The 21,268-nt window shown below is 38.1% G+C and overlaps 1 protein-coding gene across 5 annotated transcripts in view; it reads left to right on the forward strand.

Moving 5' to 3' along the window:
- The window catches only part of CDK14 (cyclin dependent kinase 14), a 310,762-nt gene that overhangs the window by 245,139 nt on the left and 44,355 nt on the right, over positions 1 to 21,268 (forward strand). For all 5 annotated transcript variants that reach the window (XM_064704274.1, XM_064704278.1, XM_064704276.1 and 2 more), the window contains one exon: positions 1,966 to 2,112. In XM_064704274.1, the coding sequence (XP_064560344.1) occupies positions 1,966 to 2,081 (116 nt within the window). In that variant the 3' untranslated portion in view covers positions 2,082 to 2,112. The remainder of the gene's footprint in view (positions 1 to 1,965; positions 2,113 to 21,268) is intronic.

Genomic DNA, 21,268 nt, shown 5'->3' on the forward strand with positions numbered 1-21,268 from the left:
ATAAATCCAAATGCAAGAAAGGACAATCCCAGTATCAAATACTACAATCATTTCTATTTAGTATGACTTGGATATACTTGTAAACATATTTACAAAACAAAGAAGTCATATACTTTAGAGAGTTGGGAAAATGTTTACTGTGTAGTGAAATTACCAGTTTTTGTGATTCTAGTTCTTTTTGCTAATATTTTACATCAAGAAACACTATTGATAGTTAATTAAATATAGTTATAAACATATCGAGTCTTTATGTAGAAAAAAAAGTAGTGCTTTCTAATTTGGACAGCACCAGTGATTTTGCAAATCGCTGTAGTGAGTAGTATTCATCATGGAATATATTTCTGTCTAATGCTGAATTGTAAATTTTGGGATTTAGCACTTAAAACAAGGGAAAGACTCATATGTGGGTAGAGAAGCAAACGAGATGAATCAGTCAAGTGATTTTCCATCAGAAAATTGTTTTCTCATAATCACAATATTTCACAACAGTATGGTGACTGTGTCTACACTGAAAAAGTAAAAATGAAGTGTTTGACTTTCTATTCTGCTTTTGACCTTTAGTACTATGTATTTGTATTCTCTGTAATACTTTACAGTATATTTTTTATTGGAGTTTACTTTAAAAACGCATGCAAAGTTAGTTTATGTGAGAAGCACAATTTTACTTGTCTTACTTGGTTTACTTTCAAGTCAAGGCATAATTTCAGCTGGGTTGGAAATTCAATTTCCAGATAAGGTCTGTCTAAAAGGTAGCCACTTTCAGTTTTTGAAAATAGTACTTTAAAAACATAAGGGCAATGAAGTTCTGCTAAAAACACCTTGTCTTGGAATACAATGCAAAATATGATGCAGCCTAGCTTTCATTCATCTAAAAATTGAGCAGTAATCTATAGATGAATCCCTTTTAGTAAATATGTGTACTTGTTTTTTTCTATTTAAAAACTCACTCCTCCCACTTTTCTACTTTTATATTTGAGAACTCATACTCTTTTATTTGCATAAAATATCTGTCATTAACAATGTGCATTACCAAGGATAACAGAATAAGAAATGCAAGCTGAGACGTCAAACTGCAGTGGGAAGGTCTGTGCCTAAAGCAATAGCCAGGTCTTTTAAAGACATATAGATGAAAAAAGTAGTTCCAGAAATTTACAGATATGCCAGTTGTTAGTGCAAAAAAGAAAACTCTTGTGGCCCTGATTACTTCTTTAGCATTTCCCTATGGAATCATGCAGTGGCAGCTCTCATAAGGACATTGTTCAATGGAGGTTTGTTTTCAGGATATATTAAAAGTCATTGATTTTTCCTCATCAGATTGAGGCATCCTAAGTAAAAATGAGTTTTCATATTATCAATATGTTAGTTCTTAACCATTTGCACTTGGACTGCTGTGATTATTATCATCATGTCTCCCAATAACTAGTTGCTTGGTGTGACATTGAAGTTGTCAAGGTTTTTCTAGCTCATGCAAAAGGGGATTGCTTCACGTAAAAGATTTTTGAGTTCTTGAGATATTTTCAACAGGCCTAGTTGTCTTTGGTAATTCAAAAAAGAAAGTCAAACTAGTTCAGTTCTGATATCAAGATTCTGAAGATGTAATATACGATATCAAATTATTGAAAAATCTTGCTGCGTGTTTTACCTTCTTATTTCTAAGTACTCTCAGCAGAAATTTGACAGCAGAAGTTATTATTTGTATGGTGGTGTAGAGGAAAAATAAACACACACAATTTGGAAACAGGTTTTTTTTGAAGTTGTATGCAGCTAAGAATGCTTGCACCATACAATTTCCATCATAATGCATTCAGCTTCTTTCCATTCAGATTTTGTGCACTGCTTACTGGCATAAATAGGTGGTATATGTATTTAATGTGTTGTGTTTGTCAAATATATTAATTATTTTTAAATTACTGCTTTTACTGCAAAAAGAAACCAAAATTTCTGAACTGACACTCTTTTTTACAGTGTCTTCTATTTTTACTGTACCGAATGTAAGATTACAGCCAGAGACTGGAGAAAGCATGAGAGCCTTTGGAAAAAACAATAGTTATGGCAAAGGTGTATCAAACAGCAAACATTGAAGAATACCTATGTTCACAACTGATAATGCAGGTAAGAAGTCATTATTGGAAAGGACATCTTTGAAAATGTTCTTTAGTCATCTTTAGAGAAACAAAGTACAAAACTCAATTGCACGTCCATATGCAGGCTGATACTCTGATTTTGCAGTTTTACAGTCCACATGAAGAGTGTAAGCACTCAGGAATGAGTGTCATTGACCAGTTGAAAACACTGCAGAAGTTGGTGCTGGTGTATTAAATAATAGTTTGCCTCTAATTTGGACTGATACTTTTTGCCCCTGGTAAAATAGGAAGAGAGAAAATACCTCTTGCAAGTTCTGTTGTTAAATTTTGGGGTAAGGAGGAGAAATTCTATGATTCCCTCACAACCCTAACCATTGTATGATTCTGTTATCTAGTAGGTTGCAAGTCTTGGTAGCAGAAGGATGTTCATGATAAAGAGGTGCTGTCATGTTAGTAGTTATGATCTGTACCACTGGATCAACTAATACTAGTTTTGTTCAACCATTGTTATTCAGCAGTGCAATAGTATGTAATATGACTTCTGGTATTTTAAGAGCAGAGCAGAACTTGGGAAGGCCAGGTGAACAGAGAGGCCACTTCTCAAATTACAGCAAAGGGAAGGTGGAGTTATATCATGACATTAATTGTCTTCTGCCCATGTGCACCAGCCCAGTGTTTGTTGAGAGGGATTAACACTTGGCAGACTCTTCCAGATTAGCAGTATTTCTTTATATAGCTGCTTTGCTTATTATACTTCTCTGAATCTTTTCATACCACAGTGTTTCATGAAACACCTTAAGAGCAGATTCTTTTCATTCAAAAAATCAAGGCCTGCCATTTTTTTGTGTGTGTTTGTTTTTAAAGACATGGTTGCTTTTGCATGTTGAGTCCATTTCAACAGTTTGTTGCAGAAGTTCTAGGAGCTGACATAAGTGCACATGCTGCTCTAATATCTATTTGAAGGTATGGTCTCCTATAAATGTAGTTGATACTCACATGATGTCTATATTTAGTTAAGTCTGCTTTATACAGTATCAGACATAACTTTCTCTAATGAATTACATTTGGCTTTTCTGTTGTATGCTTATGTAAAACTGGGTTTTTTAACCCTGTGATGTTGTAGAGTCTTTGCCTGACAGGCAGTAACTACTGAAAAACTGGAATGAATAGATTTTGGTGCTGACAGCCTGCCCCAGTTTTTGCACAAGCTCTTCGCCAACAAACCATTTAAGATTCTCTAATGTCAGAAATGAGGCTGCCTCAGAGCAGTCTGTTTACATCCTTATTGACAAGCTAATCCCTACTTTTTCCTGGGGCTGTGTCCCTGCAGACATCTCTTCAACCTTGTCTGTTCTAACGTGACATATCATCCATCTAAAGTATATTTAGAATGTGCCCATCTGTGCTAAAGACCTTTTGTGTAGAAGCTTATGTACAGAATCTCAGTTCTCATGTACAGAATCTCCTTTCTCTTGCTTCCAAATAAATGCAATTTTTCATTTATAAAATATGCAATGAAAGGTTTTTGCAGATGAGCATGTAAAATAGTGCAAAAGAACCATTGGATAATTCTTACTGAATATCTATTTGAGCAGGTACAAATTACTGGTTTAAATTTTTATATGTGAACAGAAAGAGAAAACCATATCTACCCTCTACATACCTCACTGTACTGTGATGGCTGCTCAGCCACAGTTTTAATACAGAATAGCATATTCATTGTGAAAGGTCTGAAACCACTTAGCAAGTGTTGTGATGTGTACATTATTGATTACATTTTTCCAATGTGGCTTGCAACTTTGTTCTGTTAGGTGCTTACTGTGCAATAACATATCAGCTCCCTGCTGTAGTATTTGACTTGTGCCATGAGATGGGGACCAGCAGGCAATCCTGGAAAAGTATTAGGACCAAACAGAGGTCCTTGTACCATGTGGAGAGCTGGAGATTAATGACATGAAACTAAAAGTCTTAGGGGAAGTAGGAGGACATGAGCAATGGATTTGAGTGAGGAATTATTAGAATGGGTGGAAACCTTTAAAGGGCTGAGACTACCAAGCAAGTAGAGGTGTGAGTCAGTGTGGAAAATGAAAGGAGTTGGGAAAAGAGACTGGAGATTTGGTAATGTGAAAAGAAGATCTGGTGAATGGCAGGTGGCTGTGATTTCAAGCAGTAGAGTAGTGACTGGCAAGCAGGATGTTCAGTCAGTGAAATGGACAAGTTTGAGTCAGTCACTCCAGCAGAAGATTAGAGCTGCAGTCAGCAGGAGCGTAGCATTAGGGAAGGGGTATTTATTACAATATATTCTCTCAGAGTCTCCATTCACAAGGCTCAGTGAAGCAAAATGATGTATGAATAGCAAAAGGAAAGACAGCAGTATCTCTCCAGGGCCATGAAGTTGACAGGTAAACAAGGCAAGTAGAGTTAGAGAGGTGGAGGCGAACAGTACAAGATGTTAAAATGTCAACAAGCATGATCACATAACATCCCAACTTGTGGGATAAAGAAAAATTCGAAGGGTCAAATATTGCAAGGAAATAGATCTGATTATCAAAAAACCCCATCAACCATAGCAAACAAATATTTCTAACTTGTCTCCTGGACAAGGTAAGCACATATGTGTTTCACCCAACTTTGTGGGTTGACTTTATGCATATATAGAGGTGGCAGGGAAGTTAGGAAGGGCTGGAATTTTGAGGTGTTCCAGTATCCTTCAGGAAGCTGTGAAAGAGAAAAATCTGTAGATAGTTACTCACTAAATCCTCTAACATGTGTGTAAAGGAAAGGTTTTATTTTTTATATATTTTTATGCATTTATACATCATAAAGGAATTTATTAGAGAAACCCACAAAGAAACATAAACAAGGAACCATCTTCAACCTCCTCCACAACCTGGTGCTGAAGAAAATTCTACTCTTATGTCCTTCCTCCCTTCCTCCCTCCCCAGCTAATTTCCCTGGTTTGGGCGTAAAATAGGAATTGAAATTGAGAGACCCAATAAAGATCTTGTACCAAGGCTTTCTGTGATAAGAAGTTATCACCTCCTGCTTTTCTCTCACACACTTGCTAGATGTTACTGCCCTGATAGTGCACCCACTGAATTAAATCCATGTTTCTTTAGGGTTTGGAAGGCAAAAAGATTAGGGGAGGAATGGCTGAGACATCATCTGCTGACTTGGGGAGCAGCAGTCTCTAGCAGATTGGTGAAGGAGAGGGACTAAAGGCAGTAAATTTGTAATTGGCTCCATCATTGATTACAGCTTGTCTTAAGCCCTCAGAAACTGGTACATCTCTGAGAATTTCTGCTGTCTTTAAAATACTATAGTGCTTCAGCTGCCTGTTTACAACTCCCAAATCAACTTACCACTTGAAAAAGCAGTAGCCTAGGACATGTTTCTGAAAACTTAGATGACATCTGTCAGAACTGGACTTCTAATGGGGTCTTTGTAGACCACACTGTGTCATTGTCTTGGGCTCCAAGAAGAGACAACACATTTATTCCAGTACCCATGGGGAAAATCCTGACATTTGCACTTAGCAAGGTCAATGCTGAGGCTGCTCTCTACTGGAGAAAATTAGCAAATATGTGGTAATGAGCATCACCACACACAGAAAAATCTGTCTGCACTGAATTAGATGGGGCCTTTTGACCACATCTACAGATATTTAAAGTTTTGTGATAAAGTAAAATTTTTTTATTTTGTGCTTGATGGTTTCCATTGATATTTTTTTCTCCATGGGGAGGAAGCATCTCTGTAGAACCATTCCTCATCTCTGCATGTCTTGTTGAGTTGTACTGTATATACTAAAGTCATCCATCTTTACAGATCTGTTTTATTGAGACAAGAAACTCTAGAGCTCTGTTTTCATTTGGCTAGTGGAATACATGGCCGAAGCTTGTTCCTCTCTGGAAAGGATGAGTCAAATAGTAATTGAAAAGACAAGGCATTACCTGATACCAGATAGCATGTGATGTTTTCTTGTGGTGATTTATAATCCCCAGCTCCCATTGGTGGGCCAGAGACATGAGATGTGTTTCTGGCCTATTGTCTGCTTCCTGGAGCCAGCAGGGACAGCTTCATTCAGGATGGTAACACCATATGCTTTTAAAGTATTTAACCTGTATTACCATAATGAGATCCCCTGGCTTTCTAAATCTCTTTGACAATTCACTGAAGCAAAACAAAAAGTGGCCTTTATTTGTATTGCTTCACCACATGCACATGCATCCCAGCAATCCTGAGTGTCAGTCACAGGGTGCTGAATTCTTTCTTCTGTGTCCATTTAAGCCAGCGACTGACAGCAGCCCGGCCAGTCAGGGGAGGATGGCGTCATCCGGGCCAGCTCAGCTGTGCAGAGCAGAATAAAGCTGCAGAGGTGACACTTACCACTCTAAAGGCAAAAAGTGCTGCTTATTCATTTGGTTGCTTATCACTGGGTGTGTCCAGCAGCACAGAATCATTTTGGAAAATTACTTTTTTCTCTTTGCTAGCCAGAGAGGTGACTGTTGTTGCACCCCCATCCAAATAGTTTCATTTTTGTTTGTTATCCTCAGTTTTACATGTATAAATTGTTTAAGAGTGTCTCTTCAGCCCTTCTGTGTGGGAACACAATTTTTGCCTGCCTTGCCCTAGTCAACCCACAGGGAAGCTGTAATCCAGCAGTGTGTGTGTCCAGCAGTCAGTATTGAAAATTCATTTTCATTCACTTCTCCCCTGAATTTACTCTGTTCTGGGTACCCCAATGTTGCTAAAACACTGTGGAAAACTATATACTGTGCATCTAAGTCTTCATCTCTGCAGCTTGAGGGGATAAAACTGTAGTAATTACAGTGGAGAAAGGTCTGCATAAAAGAGAAATTCTAGACTGAGAGACTGCAGATCAGCCAGATTTTGTCACTGTTGATTTAATCAAAAGCTCAAAGTAGCCAGTAATGCTTTATATGTGTGAAATCTCAAAATTCAGTGTAAAACCAGATTGGGAGAGAAAAGCAGAGCTATAAAAGCACAGCAGTAGCCAATTTAATTTTTTAATGCATTTTTTAATAGATGGATTCAGATAGATGTGTATAAACAGTCATTGTGCTGCTGCAGTTGAAAAGATGGAAGCCTAAGCACTGAAGATGGGAGGTTTAAATTTCTCTTGCATCTTTTAGTGCCAGACAGTGTCTATACATGAATGTTGAGGGTCAGTTTAATTATTTAACTAATACTGGATTTGCATAAATTGGCTTTCCTGAAAAGGCTAATAAGATGCAGTTGTGGTGGGCAGCTGAAAGCAATTTGGGTTTGAGTCCAGTAATGACAGTACTAAGCACAGTTGGAATTGTAACATCAATTTTGTAAAATGTTAAATTAGTATTAAGCTGTGAAAGATAACTGCAGAATCCAAGATATTTTTTGGCTCTCTAGTACTTTTAGTGCCATTATTTTCTTATGTTAACAACATAATGGCTTTATGAGACTGTTCCAGCTGTGCTTTACTTAATACTGAAGAATAAGATCACCACACTGCTGGAATATACCCTAAATATAACACACAAGGGAAAAACTCCAGGCATTGGTCTACATTTTCCTTGTGATATCTATTATCTTATTTCTATTGATATAAAATGAAAGTTATAGACCGAATTTTGCCCTCTATTCAACCATAAAGAAAATCCCCCCATATTCTCTGGACTCTGCACAGTGAGTGAAATGGACTGGACTGAGCAAACAGCTGCCCAGTGCAAGGCTGTTTTTGTATAAACTGCCCATCCGGCCTAAGTGACATGTGGGGACTGAGGATGGAAGAACTGTCCCTCAGATCCCCAGGTATGCCCCAGTAAAGGAAATCCACCACCAAATCTAGGAGCTCATCAGGCTCAGACAATATATTTATTGGTGTTTTCGTGTCAGTACTGTAACAGGTCACCTTGTCTCCTGTCATGTGAAATGCAGTCACTTAATTGCACTCCTTGTAAGTAGTAGAATGCACAGTCTCTTGATTTTCTTTATAAAAAGAGTCGGTAACATAATGCACAGAGGCATGGAAAGTGAATTGGGAGGGATGGTCTCACTAAGGAAGCTGAACAGCAGTCCTGATGAAAGCCTATCCAGCCTGGAGAGTGAAAGCCCAGGAGAGCATCTATGCCTGGAAATAAGCACACTGAAACAAGCAGGCATGATCAGGATTTTCAAAACAATGGGAGTCTCTTTAGGAAAGAAGAAGGAAAGAAGGAAGCAGAACAGAGAGGCGAGATCATCACATTTTATTGTTACTTACTCCACTTGGTAGAACAAGTATTTCAATCCTCCATTGCTAGGAGATATTGATTTCTTCCCTGCAGTTATATACTCTATGTCATTTGGTATGAAAGTAGTGCCTACATATTTATTGACATTATTTTTTTAAATTGTAATGTGTCATGGCCAAATCAGCTTCAGAGCTGGCAGAAGGAAAACAAAGTGTTACTATTATTATGGATAACTTTTTGGAAGGACAATACTGTATCTCCTTGTGCTATGGCATAGTATGGAGCCTATTTTCAGTTCATTTCTAAGGCATGATAACTTGCCTTCAGCACTGTGAAGATTCATTTTCAAATAATTTTTAGTGTAGAGGTTTGTAATTTTACAGTCATTTATGCGGCAGGAAAGATATTAGTGATATTTGCATGAACTCATGCTCAGTTGCAGTGCTGTTTATCTGCCTTTCCAGTTTGTTTGCTCATAAATTTAGGAGACAAAAGGCGGAATCCTCAGTGCCATGAGTGTGCTATATTGCATTATTAATATTAGGATAGCAAGCAATTCCCACTAGACAGTCTTTGTGGTCTGCTCATGCTTAAGAAGTGTCTGGGCATGAAAGGCCGTGTGAGTTGCAGTGGGCCGCTAGTCTGGGATGACATTTGAATGCGCCGAGGACAATGTCTCGATGACAATGACTGGGAGGGAGGCACAGGCGGGGCTCCACTCTCCCTGCTCTCCCATGGACAGTCACCTCTCCTTTAGGATTATTCCCTCACGTGACTCCTCAGTTGGGCTTTGTCTCAGAGGAATGTGGAACCACTGGAGGGGAGAAACTGAGGTTTCCAGACAAAGCAGAGGCTTCCAGTGCTGACACACAGCCCATAACCCAGAGAGACAGCAAAGCTAATGAGAGGCATTGCCTCTCAGGCACCATTCGCAGCATTCAGAGTTCACAGAGCATTTTACTTTCAGCCAAATTGCAAACAAAAAAATGAAATTTTGTATTTCCATATACCAGAATATTTTCTGTGGAGGACAAGCTTTGTGGTGCCAGTTTTCATCTGTAGCTTACATTGCCTGATTCTCCATGAAATAAACAAACTAAACCAGCCACAGCATTTTTGGGTATTAGGGCACCACCCATTAAAGTAAATGTGCACTGAATACTTCTAGTTGTGGGAAGATTCTTGCCTTAATATGTAGCAATAGTTTACAACTCAGCTAATAAAATATATTTATTTATTCTTCCCCATAAGTGGGATGAGGATGGATGTTTTTCCTACATCCTCCTAGTGTTAACTGTTAAGTCTCAGGAGGAAAACTCAAAAAAATACTAAATGCTCATTTAATAAAGATATCTAGTGTAGAAGAATAGCCCTGGAACAGCATATTTAGATATTTTAAGAAGTGGAAACAAAATTGAGTATTTTCATAATTTGTTGGCCTGTTATAAATTATTAATGTTGTTTTGGGCCGTATATGTACTTTGAATGAGTAATTATGGGCAATCGTTCTCTGCCATTAGTAACCTAGATTTTAATTCTGAACAGCCACCTCTACAACCCTCTTTTGATATTAATATAAAATCTAATTGTGCACTGTATTTTCTGACTTTTTTATTGTAACAGTAAAATCACACCCTTTTTATTTAAGTTTTCTCCCTGAAATTTTTATTTTACAATTGCTTTTAGTACCTTTCTTGTTCAGTCTGTGCATTACATGTGCATCAAAATCTTATAGTTAGCTTATAGTCTGAAGGGAAATAAAATCCACACAATTAAATCTCTCCTTGTGTGCTTGAAAGATTCAGAACTGAGTAATCTGTCACATCATAAAAGGAGCAAAATCAAAACAACTGAGTCATTATCATGACTCTGCTTGGTTTCAGCCCATGAAGTGACATCTAGACTCTGCAGATACTGTAGTTGTCGTTTTATGTATCTGTGTGCAAACATTTGTCGATACAGAGGTGTAAATGTTGCCAGCATTTAAATTAGGTTAAAAGTGCTATTTATGGCTTACATCAACAACAAAAAAATATTCATAATCATCCCTAGGTGAAGCTTCTCATTTAACGAGCTTAGAGCTCCTAATTAATTCTGTAAAGAACGCCATTTGGCAGAGCAGAATTATGAGGTTTGCATATTGATAGTGGCAGGGAAAAATATATCTGTTTTCTATTTATACGGTAAAATTAACTTCTGTTCTTTTGAAAATGGCACATCTCAGAGGTATTGCTTTCAAAATGGTCTCAGGGTGTAAAGAAAGCAGTAATAACAGCACCAGGCATTCAGTTCTGTCCTAATTTTCCCACCAGTTTTTCAGTGTTTCAGCTGTCTCAGAGACTTAAAGTACTCTCATTAGGTCTCTGCAGAGGCTGCCTGCTCGCTGCTCCATCCCGAGCTGCCTCTCTCGCTCCCCCTCTCCCACTCTCCCCTTTTTCTCCCCTCCTGCCTTGAGAGTGAGTGTGAAGATCATTTGCTGGTGTGATTGGCAGGTTAGAGCATTCGATCAGATGAGTTCCTCTTAGTGCAGGTCAAAAAGGCTGGTTAGCAGGAGCTGTTGAAAAATGCCAGCAGCATTCGAAATGGGAAATGTCATGACTTCGAGGCAGGGGGTGCCACCTGGAACAGAAAGCCCCCAGCTCATTAGCAAGTTACAGGATGCAAGCTTAACTAGAGGGAGCAGAGGAGGAAAGATAATACCCAATAGGGAAAATTATTGTGAAGTGGAATTGATTTCATGTATAATTTGTTTATCACTAGAGGGGACAAATGCTGTCCTCCTGACATGTGCGGAGGAGTGTGGACTATGAATGAAGCAATTTAGCATAATCTCCAGGTTGAGCTCTGGATTTAAAGAATGCCAACTTCTTTCTTCCCAGCTGTGGATGTGATCAGGTCATGTTGTATTAATTTAACCTGACATACTCTCAAATGGTTTATCTGGGCAATTTTAGCAATTTAACAGAACAGAGCAGATATGAGCTGCATTCATTATTAACATGGGGCAGTGGTTTGTCTTCTGGATGAAGTGGGGTTGGGGGTTTACTGCAAGCTGCTGTTTTAAAAAAGACATGTTCCTCTTGCTAGTTGAATTATAAAAGGACTCATTTTTAATGCTTAGTTGGACTGCATAAAATCAGAATGCAATTTCGGTTTCATGATATAATTTTATTTCCAAGAAAACCTACATAGCGTTAGAAAGTATGGATTTAAAAATAAATAAAGCATTCAGGCTTACTGTATAAAATTTAATCTGAAATGAAGACTACAGGGTCTGCTGCCTGTCGGGGACTTACAGAATGCACATATAAAATATCAGCATTACAAAATGCTTAGTCTTCTCCAAGATATCCTGTAGTGGTAAAATTGCAGGCAAACTCTTCATCCCAGGCAGTTTAACAAGCTCCTGGCTATTAATATTGCTAGCCATTCATTTGCTTCATTCGTCTGTATTTTAGTGTAAAAGGCATATTGCATATCATTAGAAATGGCTGCATAGATTTTTCTCCCCACACACACACACAGAGTTTTTTTCAGAAATGTTAAGAAAATAAGATGAGGTCATGGTACCTGCCACACTGTTTTATCATGGTATCTTTGTGCAGCTTTTTGTCTAGCTCTGCTCCTCCTGAAGACAATGGGAGTATTCCATGGACTTCAATGGGAGTAGAGCTGGCTCCCTTATCAAAACTAACATAGACACAACAATACCATCATAGACTGAGAAAATGGGACTTAAAAGCTGAAAGGGCTCCTGAGAACTATTTTTCAAACTGTATCTCTTCTTGTTAAGGAATTTTGTCTTTTATATATTAAACTCATACTTTTCTCAGAAGTTTGGAGCTTGTGCTTAAGCAGTCTCTTGGTTGGGTCCTGAGGAATGTTTGCTTACTGTTCAGATCCTTGGCTTTTTTAGCTTTCATTTTCTTCTATCAAAGTTTTTAAGCTGATAATGGAGTAGCTAGCATTTGCTTTATTGAGTAACAGGCTGTTGAATTTCCCTTTCTCCACTGACTGTGAATCAGAATCAGATTTTTAAAAGGAGTTTCTTAATCAAAATATTTGTACAGAGGCTTACAGATGAGTGTTTTCTATTTGGTATTTCATGTAAAAAGCTCAGATTAACAGCCTGATAGTTTGCAAAAAAGAAGTTACTAAAGCACCATAAAAAGGGTATTCTTTACCTTCCACATACCTTTTTAGTGTTAAGTTCTTTCAGATAGGCACTGTGAACACTGGCTGCTGTAGTCTGCACTAATGAACACACAGGCTCAGTCCTTTGCAAAACTGAATAAAGAGAGCAAAATATCAGAATAAAATATCCTCTGTGCAGATTCTGTGGTAGACTTTTTCCCACCTTGGGCAGCTCTGCAGATGCCCAACTAGTATTTAAATATTTAAGAAAAAAACTGGAAACAAATTTGAAAAGTTCAAAAATTATTCGTTACTTAATGTGTGCTTTGGTACTTTGTTAGGGGGAGTGATATGCATTTAAATTATGTGTATGAAGTTTGAAAATGAGGCTTCTGTTGGGAAAAGAGAATAAACTGGGCAATCTCCAAGTCTGCTAGCTCCATGGACTAAGGGCAAGGATCAGTAGGCACTGGACAGACCTGCTCAATTTTAAACCTGAGGAATATTTGGGGGATCTGTGGTGGCTGTAGTGTCTGCCTGCATCTGGCAACAGCTGCTTGGACACGAGAAGGATGTTATGGCTAGGAAATCTGGCAGGTGCAGATAAGCTCTTTTGTAGAACTCTGTGTGACAGGTTAGAGACCTGTGCATGTCCTTGGTTCATGACCAAAGGAGGTATCACTCAGAATTAGAAAAAGCAGTTAAACAACTAATATTTCCCATATACTTACATTTTCTGCCAAGAAAAAGAATTGTAGTCTGAAACAGAAACTCTTCATCACTCTTCATTTTTTAACCAACTTCTGGTTTTTCAAAACTGATACCAGTATTTGCCTAACTTCTAGGGACTAGATGATTCAATGAAGAATAGTAGCCAGGAAGGAATTAGTAGGAAATTCCTTACTGCCCCTCAAAACCTACTATTTTTGCAGTCGTTTGTCATTCACTCAAATCCCGACTTCTCTATTCTAAATAAAAACTGGTTTGTTCCTTCACTCTCTAGGGAAGGTCAGGCAGAAGCAATGAGTGGGAAAATCACATATTCACCACTTGGTTTTTATATGTTTTCTCCCCCAAATTTTTGAGGAACCACTGGAACTTGCTAGTGTATATTCTGTGACATTACCAATCTTTGTGAAACACTTTTTGGGTGAGAAGAAGCTCTAACACATGGTCCATATTCCATCAGTGACTCCTTTTATCATTACTTGTGTGTAAAAACACTTTCTGTATGAATTGTCTTTGTCTTTTTAGAAGGTGGTTATGTTGAGAGTGTTGGAAAAATTGAGTGAGCCCTGAGGTCATCTAAATAACTCCCTGTAATGTGAGCAGGTGTTGATGAAATCTGGTTCGATCAGTAGCATTTCAACTATTGCTTTATGTATTATATTTCAAATTAAATAGAGCAGTATAAATCAATCTATAAATTGAACCTGGGATTGGGTCATACCCCTTTTTAAATGTATGTGTGTAGTTCTTGATTTTGATATCATTCACTTTTATTCTTCTTTTTCATTTGGGCTGCAGTAAAAGGATATATCTCTAAAAATTATTTTCTAAGATTTTGCCTCAAAACCATGTTGAGTTTTTTTACTAAGTCTTTCTCCCCTATATTAAATATCCTGCAAATTATTTACATTTATTACAAAATCTTTAAGGAGGTACATTTAGATAGATTGAGCATATTGAAGATTTCTTGACCTGATCCTGTCAAAATCCTTTGACCAGAAATTTTGCGCATATGTTTTGATTTTCTTAGTAGCTGGACCATTGCTTTTGGATCATTAACCCTTGCCATCTTTCCTCAGATGACATAAAATCTGAGATTTTCTGAATTTTCAGGTGCTAGAGTTGCTTTCTTTGTGTAGGCTCTCCTCCTCTCCCCAAAATCATCTCCAAATTTTCTGGGAAACAATGTTCTGTACCAGCTTGTGTGCTATGGAAAGTAGAATTGCTAATGAGTCACAGCACTGCTCCTGACACCAGACAGCAGGACAGGCATCTCTCCTCCATCCAGACTCCTAAATGCAGGCAGAGAAACTGTAGCACCCCTACCTAGGGATTTAGAAAGATGTTTGAAATGTGCCTCTATGGAGCAGACTGATTGAGAAACCAAATTCTCTTTCCATGAGTTCCTGGGGAAGGAAGGGAGCAAACACAATGCAGTCTAAACACATGGGCCCTCATAGACTCATCAGAGCTAGAAAAAACATCTTCAGGGTCTGGACTGGAGGAAGCAACACTGGGCAAAATCTTATCTGTGTGGTGTTTCTCACCCATTTGATTTTAATGGAAACAAGCACAGCTTCTTGCTAGCAAACATCAACATTTTCAGCTCATGTCTATTGAGAGATGCTCTGTTTTAAATTTCTGTTGTTAATCCACTGTGTGTTGTGATCACAATAATGCACAGAAGTAAAACAAACATCCCCCACCCCCAAACCTCCTCCCCTAAGAAAACAAAATCCCAGACCATGGTGATAAAGCAGATCATTAAGAGTTTCAGCAACAGCCTGTCAGCTTGGCTCTCAGTGTGTTTTTGCCTGCCATTAAAAACCATATAGATCCACAAATTTTATATGGTCTAGACATAAAGGGAGGGGGAAAGGATTTTAGAAACATTTTATCCACCTTACTGTTCAACATTAAGATTGTTTTTTCACAACAGTGTTTGTACTCTAGTGTTTGAATTTAAAAAATGGCAGCTTTAAAATTCTTAAATATTTTACAAGCTTAAAGCAAATGTAGCATATTTGTAGATGGATGCTCAATTCCAAAAAGTGAAAACAGGATTGTTAATATGTGAACATAAGCAAAATTAGTTGTTACCTGACCTTGTTGTCTGAAGTTTTGCTGTTTCTCTTCCTTATCTCCTTCTTTTTTTAATGAGTTTATTTGTTATATTATGCCTGAAACGTGGAATATAAAATCCATAATTCACAGATCCTACTCACTTTGTTCATGGAAGGCCCTACCATGAAAAAAAAGGTCAGAGAGGAGCAATGAGTGGGAAAATCACATATTCATCATCGGATTTTTGTTTTCTCCCCCAGATTTTCCAGGGGAGAGATTCCAGGAGAATCACTGGAACTTGTTAGTGTGTATTTCGTGGCTCTGGCAAAATGCTGCATAAGAATGAGGAACCTCAGTGCTGTCTGTGTTTGGCCCTTTTGGCACAGTGTTAACACACACTCCCCCAGCACACACATACACACCCCTGGCCCTGCCATGCATTCTTTGCAAAAGCCAGTGATTTCTTTGCTCTGGGTGCACATTCATATGGGAAGGAGATTGGGATGTGGAGACACTTAGCTTTGTTGTCTCCTGCTTTTATAAATGCACTATGCACATTTATGATGGAAAGGTGTCCAGTAGGTCCCAAACTTTCTGAAAGGCAAGAGAATTTCAACAGATGCAAAGCCTATAGGTAAACAGAGAGTGCTGTCAACCCTGCCTTCATTTATATAAGCCAGAAAACGGATAAGGGCAGAATTGAGGTCATATTTTGCCTTTTAAGGTAAATATTCCATGTCAGAGTCCCAAAGCTTCCCATCTCAGCAATGATAAACATGAGCTGGATCTGTCACACCTTATCCCTGTGAGACCCCACTGCATGCAGTGGGTCATGGTATATGTTTGTGTTGTGGGGAGGAGGGAGAAATAGTGTGTAAAGTGCTTTACATCTGTGTAACTTGAACATTTCATGTTGTTCAAATACATGTACTCTGGTGCTAAAGGAAACAGAGATCACTTATCACCATATCTAAGGAATTAGAAATGTATATTCATGACTCCCTGTTACCCAAATAGGATGTCCATCATTCTGCATTAATGACATAGCTCTATTCTAGTCATTTCATTTTTCTTTATGTTTTACCCAGCTGAATAGCTCAGTGCTGCCATGGGGTCCTGTATCGTATGGCAGACTTTGCCTTTTGAACTGCCCACATCACAGTTTGCTGCAGCTCCCTATCTCCACCGTCATTCCTTTTCTTTACTCTAAATGTTTCCAAGGAGGAAGAAAAGAAAGAAAGAAAAGATTAAATAAAAAAAAAAAAAAAAGAAAGGCAGGGGGCTGGGGGGGAAGGAGGGGAGAAAGAGACTGCTGTGGAAAAATAAAAGTTTAAAAGAAAACCAGAATGAATGCTTCACTTGTTGGCTTTTAGCACAATTACCATACCTTAGGAAATATGCAGGGAATAGTTAATTATGACTAAATGAGCTCCTTTTAGAGTTGATGGCAGGCCCCAGCATCCAACTGTCAGTGTTGTGAAAGATTGAATTAAAAGGCTGCTCCCCCTGTCAGCCGATAGGATGGTCTGCTGGGGGAAAACAGACAGTGAAAAGATAGCTGGGCTAGAGCAGCCTCAGCAAGAGAAACACGTTTGGCATTTGCATACTGCTCCTGCAAAGGGCTTTAGTCCAAATAAAGGAGGAGATTTCGGTATTGTCAGCCCGGGCTTTGTTCGGTGTGAAGAGCAGAAGGAAATCTGATGAAGGGGCCTTTCTGAAGGCCTTGCACACAGACTGGAGGTTGTTCTAGTAAAGTTATGTACTTTGGGATTGTTTACACACTGTTGTCTGTTTGAAGATCTCCTAAACTGAAAGACTCAAAGTATTCTTCTTTGCTAATACAAAAGTGTGGAATTTGTGCGGTAAAAATTACTTACACTGCAGACCTGAACAAGTTCTTTTCATTACCTTCAGAAAATACCCTAAAGTTCCTTTTTTTGGTGTAGACAAGGTCCCCAATACTTCTTGGCTGAACTCATATATCACAAAGTTATTTCAGACTAAAAGAAAAATGGAAGAATTATGTTTTCAAAATGCAGAGAGCACAAAAAATAAGATACACTTCAGGCTTGAGGCAGACAAAATCTTGCTGCCTTCTCCAGCACAGTTCTTTTTTAAACAAGTAGACAGTTTCATACCAACTAAAAACAGTGTTTTGAAATTTAGTTGGGCTAAAATGTTATGTCTCTGCTAAGATCTCTTCTGTACTTTCTAGTCTTTTTTCTCACCTGAGAGATGAGCCAGAAGCCTCAAACCTCTTTTGTATTTAATCTGCAGCAGACCCAGTCCATGACTTAGAGCTTTTCCAGCTAAAATAGCTGATTAGTGTTTAAAACCCCCCAAAACTCTTTAAAGATGGTGGCAGGAAAATTTCTTCTCCTTAGAATGACTATCCACATACAGTGTTTACTGCCAGCTTCCAAGGGTTTCACATGGGACATAGAGCACATCTCAGAGATAGGATCAATATTTAGGCACCAAATAGGTCATCTAACAGCACAGCACCTGAAATAGATGGCTTTTGCTTTTTGTTGCTGCAGATTTGTGTGTGTGTATATACACACACACACACATATAATGCTCTCTTGCTCTCTCTCTATTTTATATATATATATATATATACGTATATATATATATATATATATATATGTTTGTATGTATGATTTTTTTCCAGAAATGTCTGTACATACTTAGCTCATTTTCTCATCAGCGTTGTAACTAACAGTCATTGTAAAGCAACATGTATTTATTGCTAATGCTTTGTGAGTGTTAGGGTGAGCAATATCCTGGCCTGAATAGAGCTTGAATTTTCTCTATTAAAACAAGTACTGTCGTTAAGGCTTGGTGAAATTCTGGGGAAGAAGATGAAGAAATTTTTAAGATACCAAAGAATGATGCTGGATATACCTGTATGGATATATTTGTGTTTCCTCTACAGTTGCTTAAGGGTTATAATTAAGGAAAAAATTACAATTCTGTTAATATTAATAAATTAGTCCACATATGATGAAATTTGGCTCTCAGTTATACATGCTCTGACTTGTTGGGGCTGGTTATTTTTAACCTGAAATGCTTCTTTATGCTCACTCAGAGACAGACATGGATGTTTCAGCTAAGACTTTTTTTCCAGCTAGTGATACATGTGAATCATTTAATACTTAATCATCTATTAGCCTTATTTTCCCTCACATGGTTGTCATAAATTCTCACAGAAACACAGGCAGAAGCAAGTCTGCCATCAATAGGCCACAGGGCACCTCCAGTCCTCAGATTGCTGGTGCAACTTGAAAATCCGTTGTTAGAAAGGGGAGGTGGTTGATGGAAAATGTGCCATATCTTGTTGCTTGCTGAGCATTATGTGGGTTCAAGAAAAGCCTGAATGAATTTCAGCATCTCCCTTTTTCTTCCACCCTACAAAAAGCTTGAAGGGGAGATCAAATTTTGGTAAAAACAGGAGCTGAACTGAGGCATCAGTGTGCAGTTCACAGCTTCTCTTACTAGTTTAATTTATTCCCTAAAGCATTTACTTTTTTCCAGCTGAAATGAGTAGTAGAAAATAAGGTACAATATTTTACAAGGATAATTTACCAAATGATATTTACTGCTTGGAAACATAGCAGTGCAATCTGTAATGTAGTTTTTGACTGCCTAAAGAGACAAGCAGCTTGAGTCCAGCCTGGGTATAATGTAGTATGCAATTTCACAACAGTTACTTTTATATTAACTCATAAGTTTTTATTGCTTCATAAGAAAATGGTAGCATCATCCTACAGTGCTTAGCTCCTCTAGGAGATAAACTCCTGTGACTTTCTCCTGTGCTGGCCATCTTTGTGCAGCTTTCACTGGCTATAAAGAACTCATAGTCCAAAACACTGCTGGGAAAACAAGGACGGACCATGGTAGTAATAAACATGTCATTTAAACCTTACAGGAAAATGAATGTGATTTATTCAAACATCCCTTCTAAAGTTCAGCTGATAATATTTTAGCAACACAAAGAGGAAAATCTTCCAACGCTCCCATTCCTGGGCTCTGTTCCCACTGAAGGCAGCAGGAGCTGCACATACAGATCCAGAGGGCTTGCAACTTGAATAGCATCTAATATGGAGTTGAACAGTTTTAAAAAAACAGAAACTGGGCTCACTCCAAGGCTTGCAGTCTGCGTGCAGTGAAGTGGTGTTTTCACTTTTCATCTCCTGCTCTTTGTTTCACAGCACCGGTGCAGTCTCCAATTAGAGCCCACCCTTTGTTAGCAGCAGCCTCATCCCGCTCTGGGTTTTTCCTGTGAGAAGCGTGTCAGAATTTGGGGGGACTAAATATCCTCCTTTGTTGGAGAGCTTGTCAAGCACCGCGCTCTGCCCGCTTTCCCACCAGGAAGGTCAGGCCGCTGGGGGGCCGCTCTATTTTCCGAAATGATCCCTACTGTCTGTCCATGCTGTCTGACAGATTGAAACAGTTGTCTGTGTCACTGCTTTCAATGCTTTTTAAATGCCTCACTTTCCTTGAAAGATGTAAAATATGTCGGCAGTGGGGGGAAAAAATGTAAAAGGAACTATACTTTTTCCTGCTTAAAGAAGCTTTGGGTTTTCTTTTCTAAAGTAAACTTAATTTTGTTTAAAATATAAGATGACTTAGGGAAAAAAAAAACCTAAACACCAGCTAATCTGGAAGACTGGGTAAGTCACAGCTTACATATTCTATTTCTGAAACCTCATTTTAAAACGAGGGCAATAAAATTATTAAACACACATTCATTCAGTAGCTGAAGTAAAATAGTAAATTTTCTTTGTTCACTTATAATTCAGTTTAATATATTTTGATCTGAGGTATGTATAAAGCCTGAAGAAATTGGTACTATGCTGAGCCTTCAATACTCTCCAGATAATTGAACTAATTAAATCTTTACCAACATTAGCACAACTCCAGCATTCCTTGGACAGTGGTTAATTATTGCATGAACATGGCAAGCTTAAACTAAACAGATGAAAATAGAATCCTGTGGAATGGGTATTGAGTTTATTCTTTATTCATCTTTTGATAAGGTTTAATTAAAACTGCCTCTCTCCATTGTGGTGAGAATGAATGTGCTTGTTTTCTTAGTGAAAGCCAAATTATTCACTTCAGCCATGGTTCAATAATCAAAGGGTTTGCAAAGTTTTGGGTTATATTGTAGCTGTGGAGATATAATTGCTGCAATTCTCTATGAAGGCTTTATCTTTTTATTACATTGTCTTTTATTTTTTACTTTATTTAGTAAATTAGAGCATCCATTTTCTGATTCACTATTTTAATATGCTTTAAGCAGGACATTTTTGTCAACAGAGAGTGAGCTGATGAAAATAAAATTTAAAATAAAATATTGTTTTTAATAATTGGTAGGCAAAAAAATAGTTTCCAAAGAAATCTATATTCCAGTCTTTTAGAGTAATACAAAAAGTAAAATTTAAGCACATAGCACATAGATGTCTTTATGAAGTGCTGTATTTTAATAAAGGACTGGTCATTTCTTTTTATGACAGTAACAGGAGGGTGGACATGGTGACTCCCCATGCTTAGACAGTGGCTAATGGATCACTGAGCAAAAATTGTTGAAAGAAACAGTGATGGCTCATAATGTTAGAATACACAAGATTGCAAAGTGACTTGAGCTGCTTACCTTGTGTATGACCTGCAATCTTCAGCACCAATGATACAATGGAAAAACAAATCCTTGAGAGATGTGAAATTTTGAGCAAGAGCACTGGGGTGCAACTGAAGGAGAATGAGAAGCATTTGTGAGTAGGTATGTATGCATGCAGCCTGGCATCCCTTGTGTTGCCACGGACTTGCCTTTCCTCTTGGAAAGCTGTAGATCTGAGCTTCAACTCTCATGTTGCAAATTCACATAAATTCTTTGAGAAATAACACAGGAGGTAGGAAATGGATCAGTGTTTCTTTAAAAGCAAGTGTCCCACTCTCTATCAGTTCTGCAGGTGACTTTGATGGACCACCAAAAGGGTCATAGGACAAGTTGCAGAGTTTTAT

Source organism: Zonotrichia leucophrys, chromosome 2 (genome assembly GCF_028769735.1).
Source record: "Zonotrichia leucophrys gambelii isolate GWCS_2022_RI chromosome 2, RI_Zleu_2.0, whole genome shotgun sequence".
NCBI lineage: Eukaryota > Metazoa > Chordata > Aves > Passeriformes > Passerellidae > Zonotrichia > Zonotrichia leucophrys.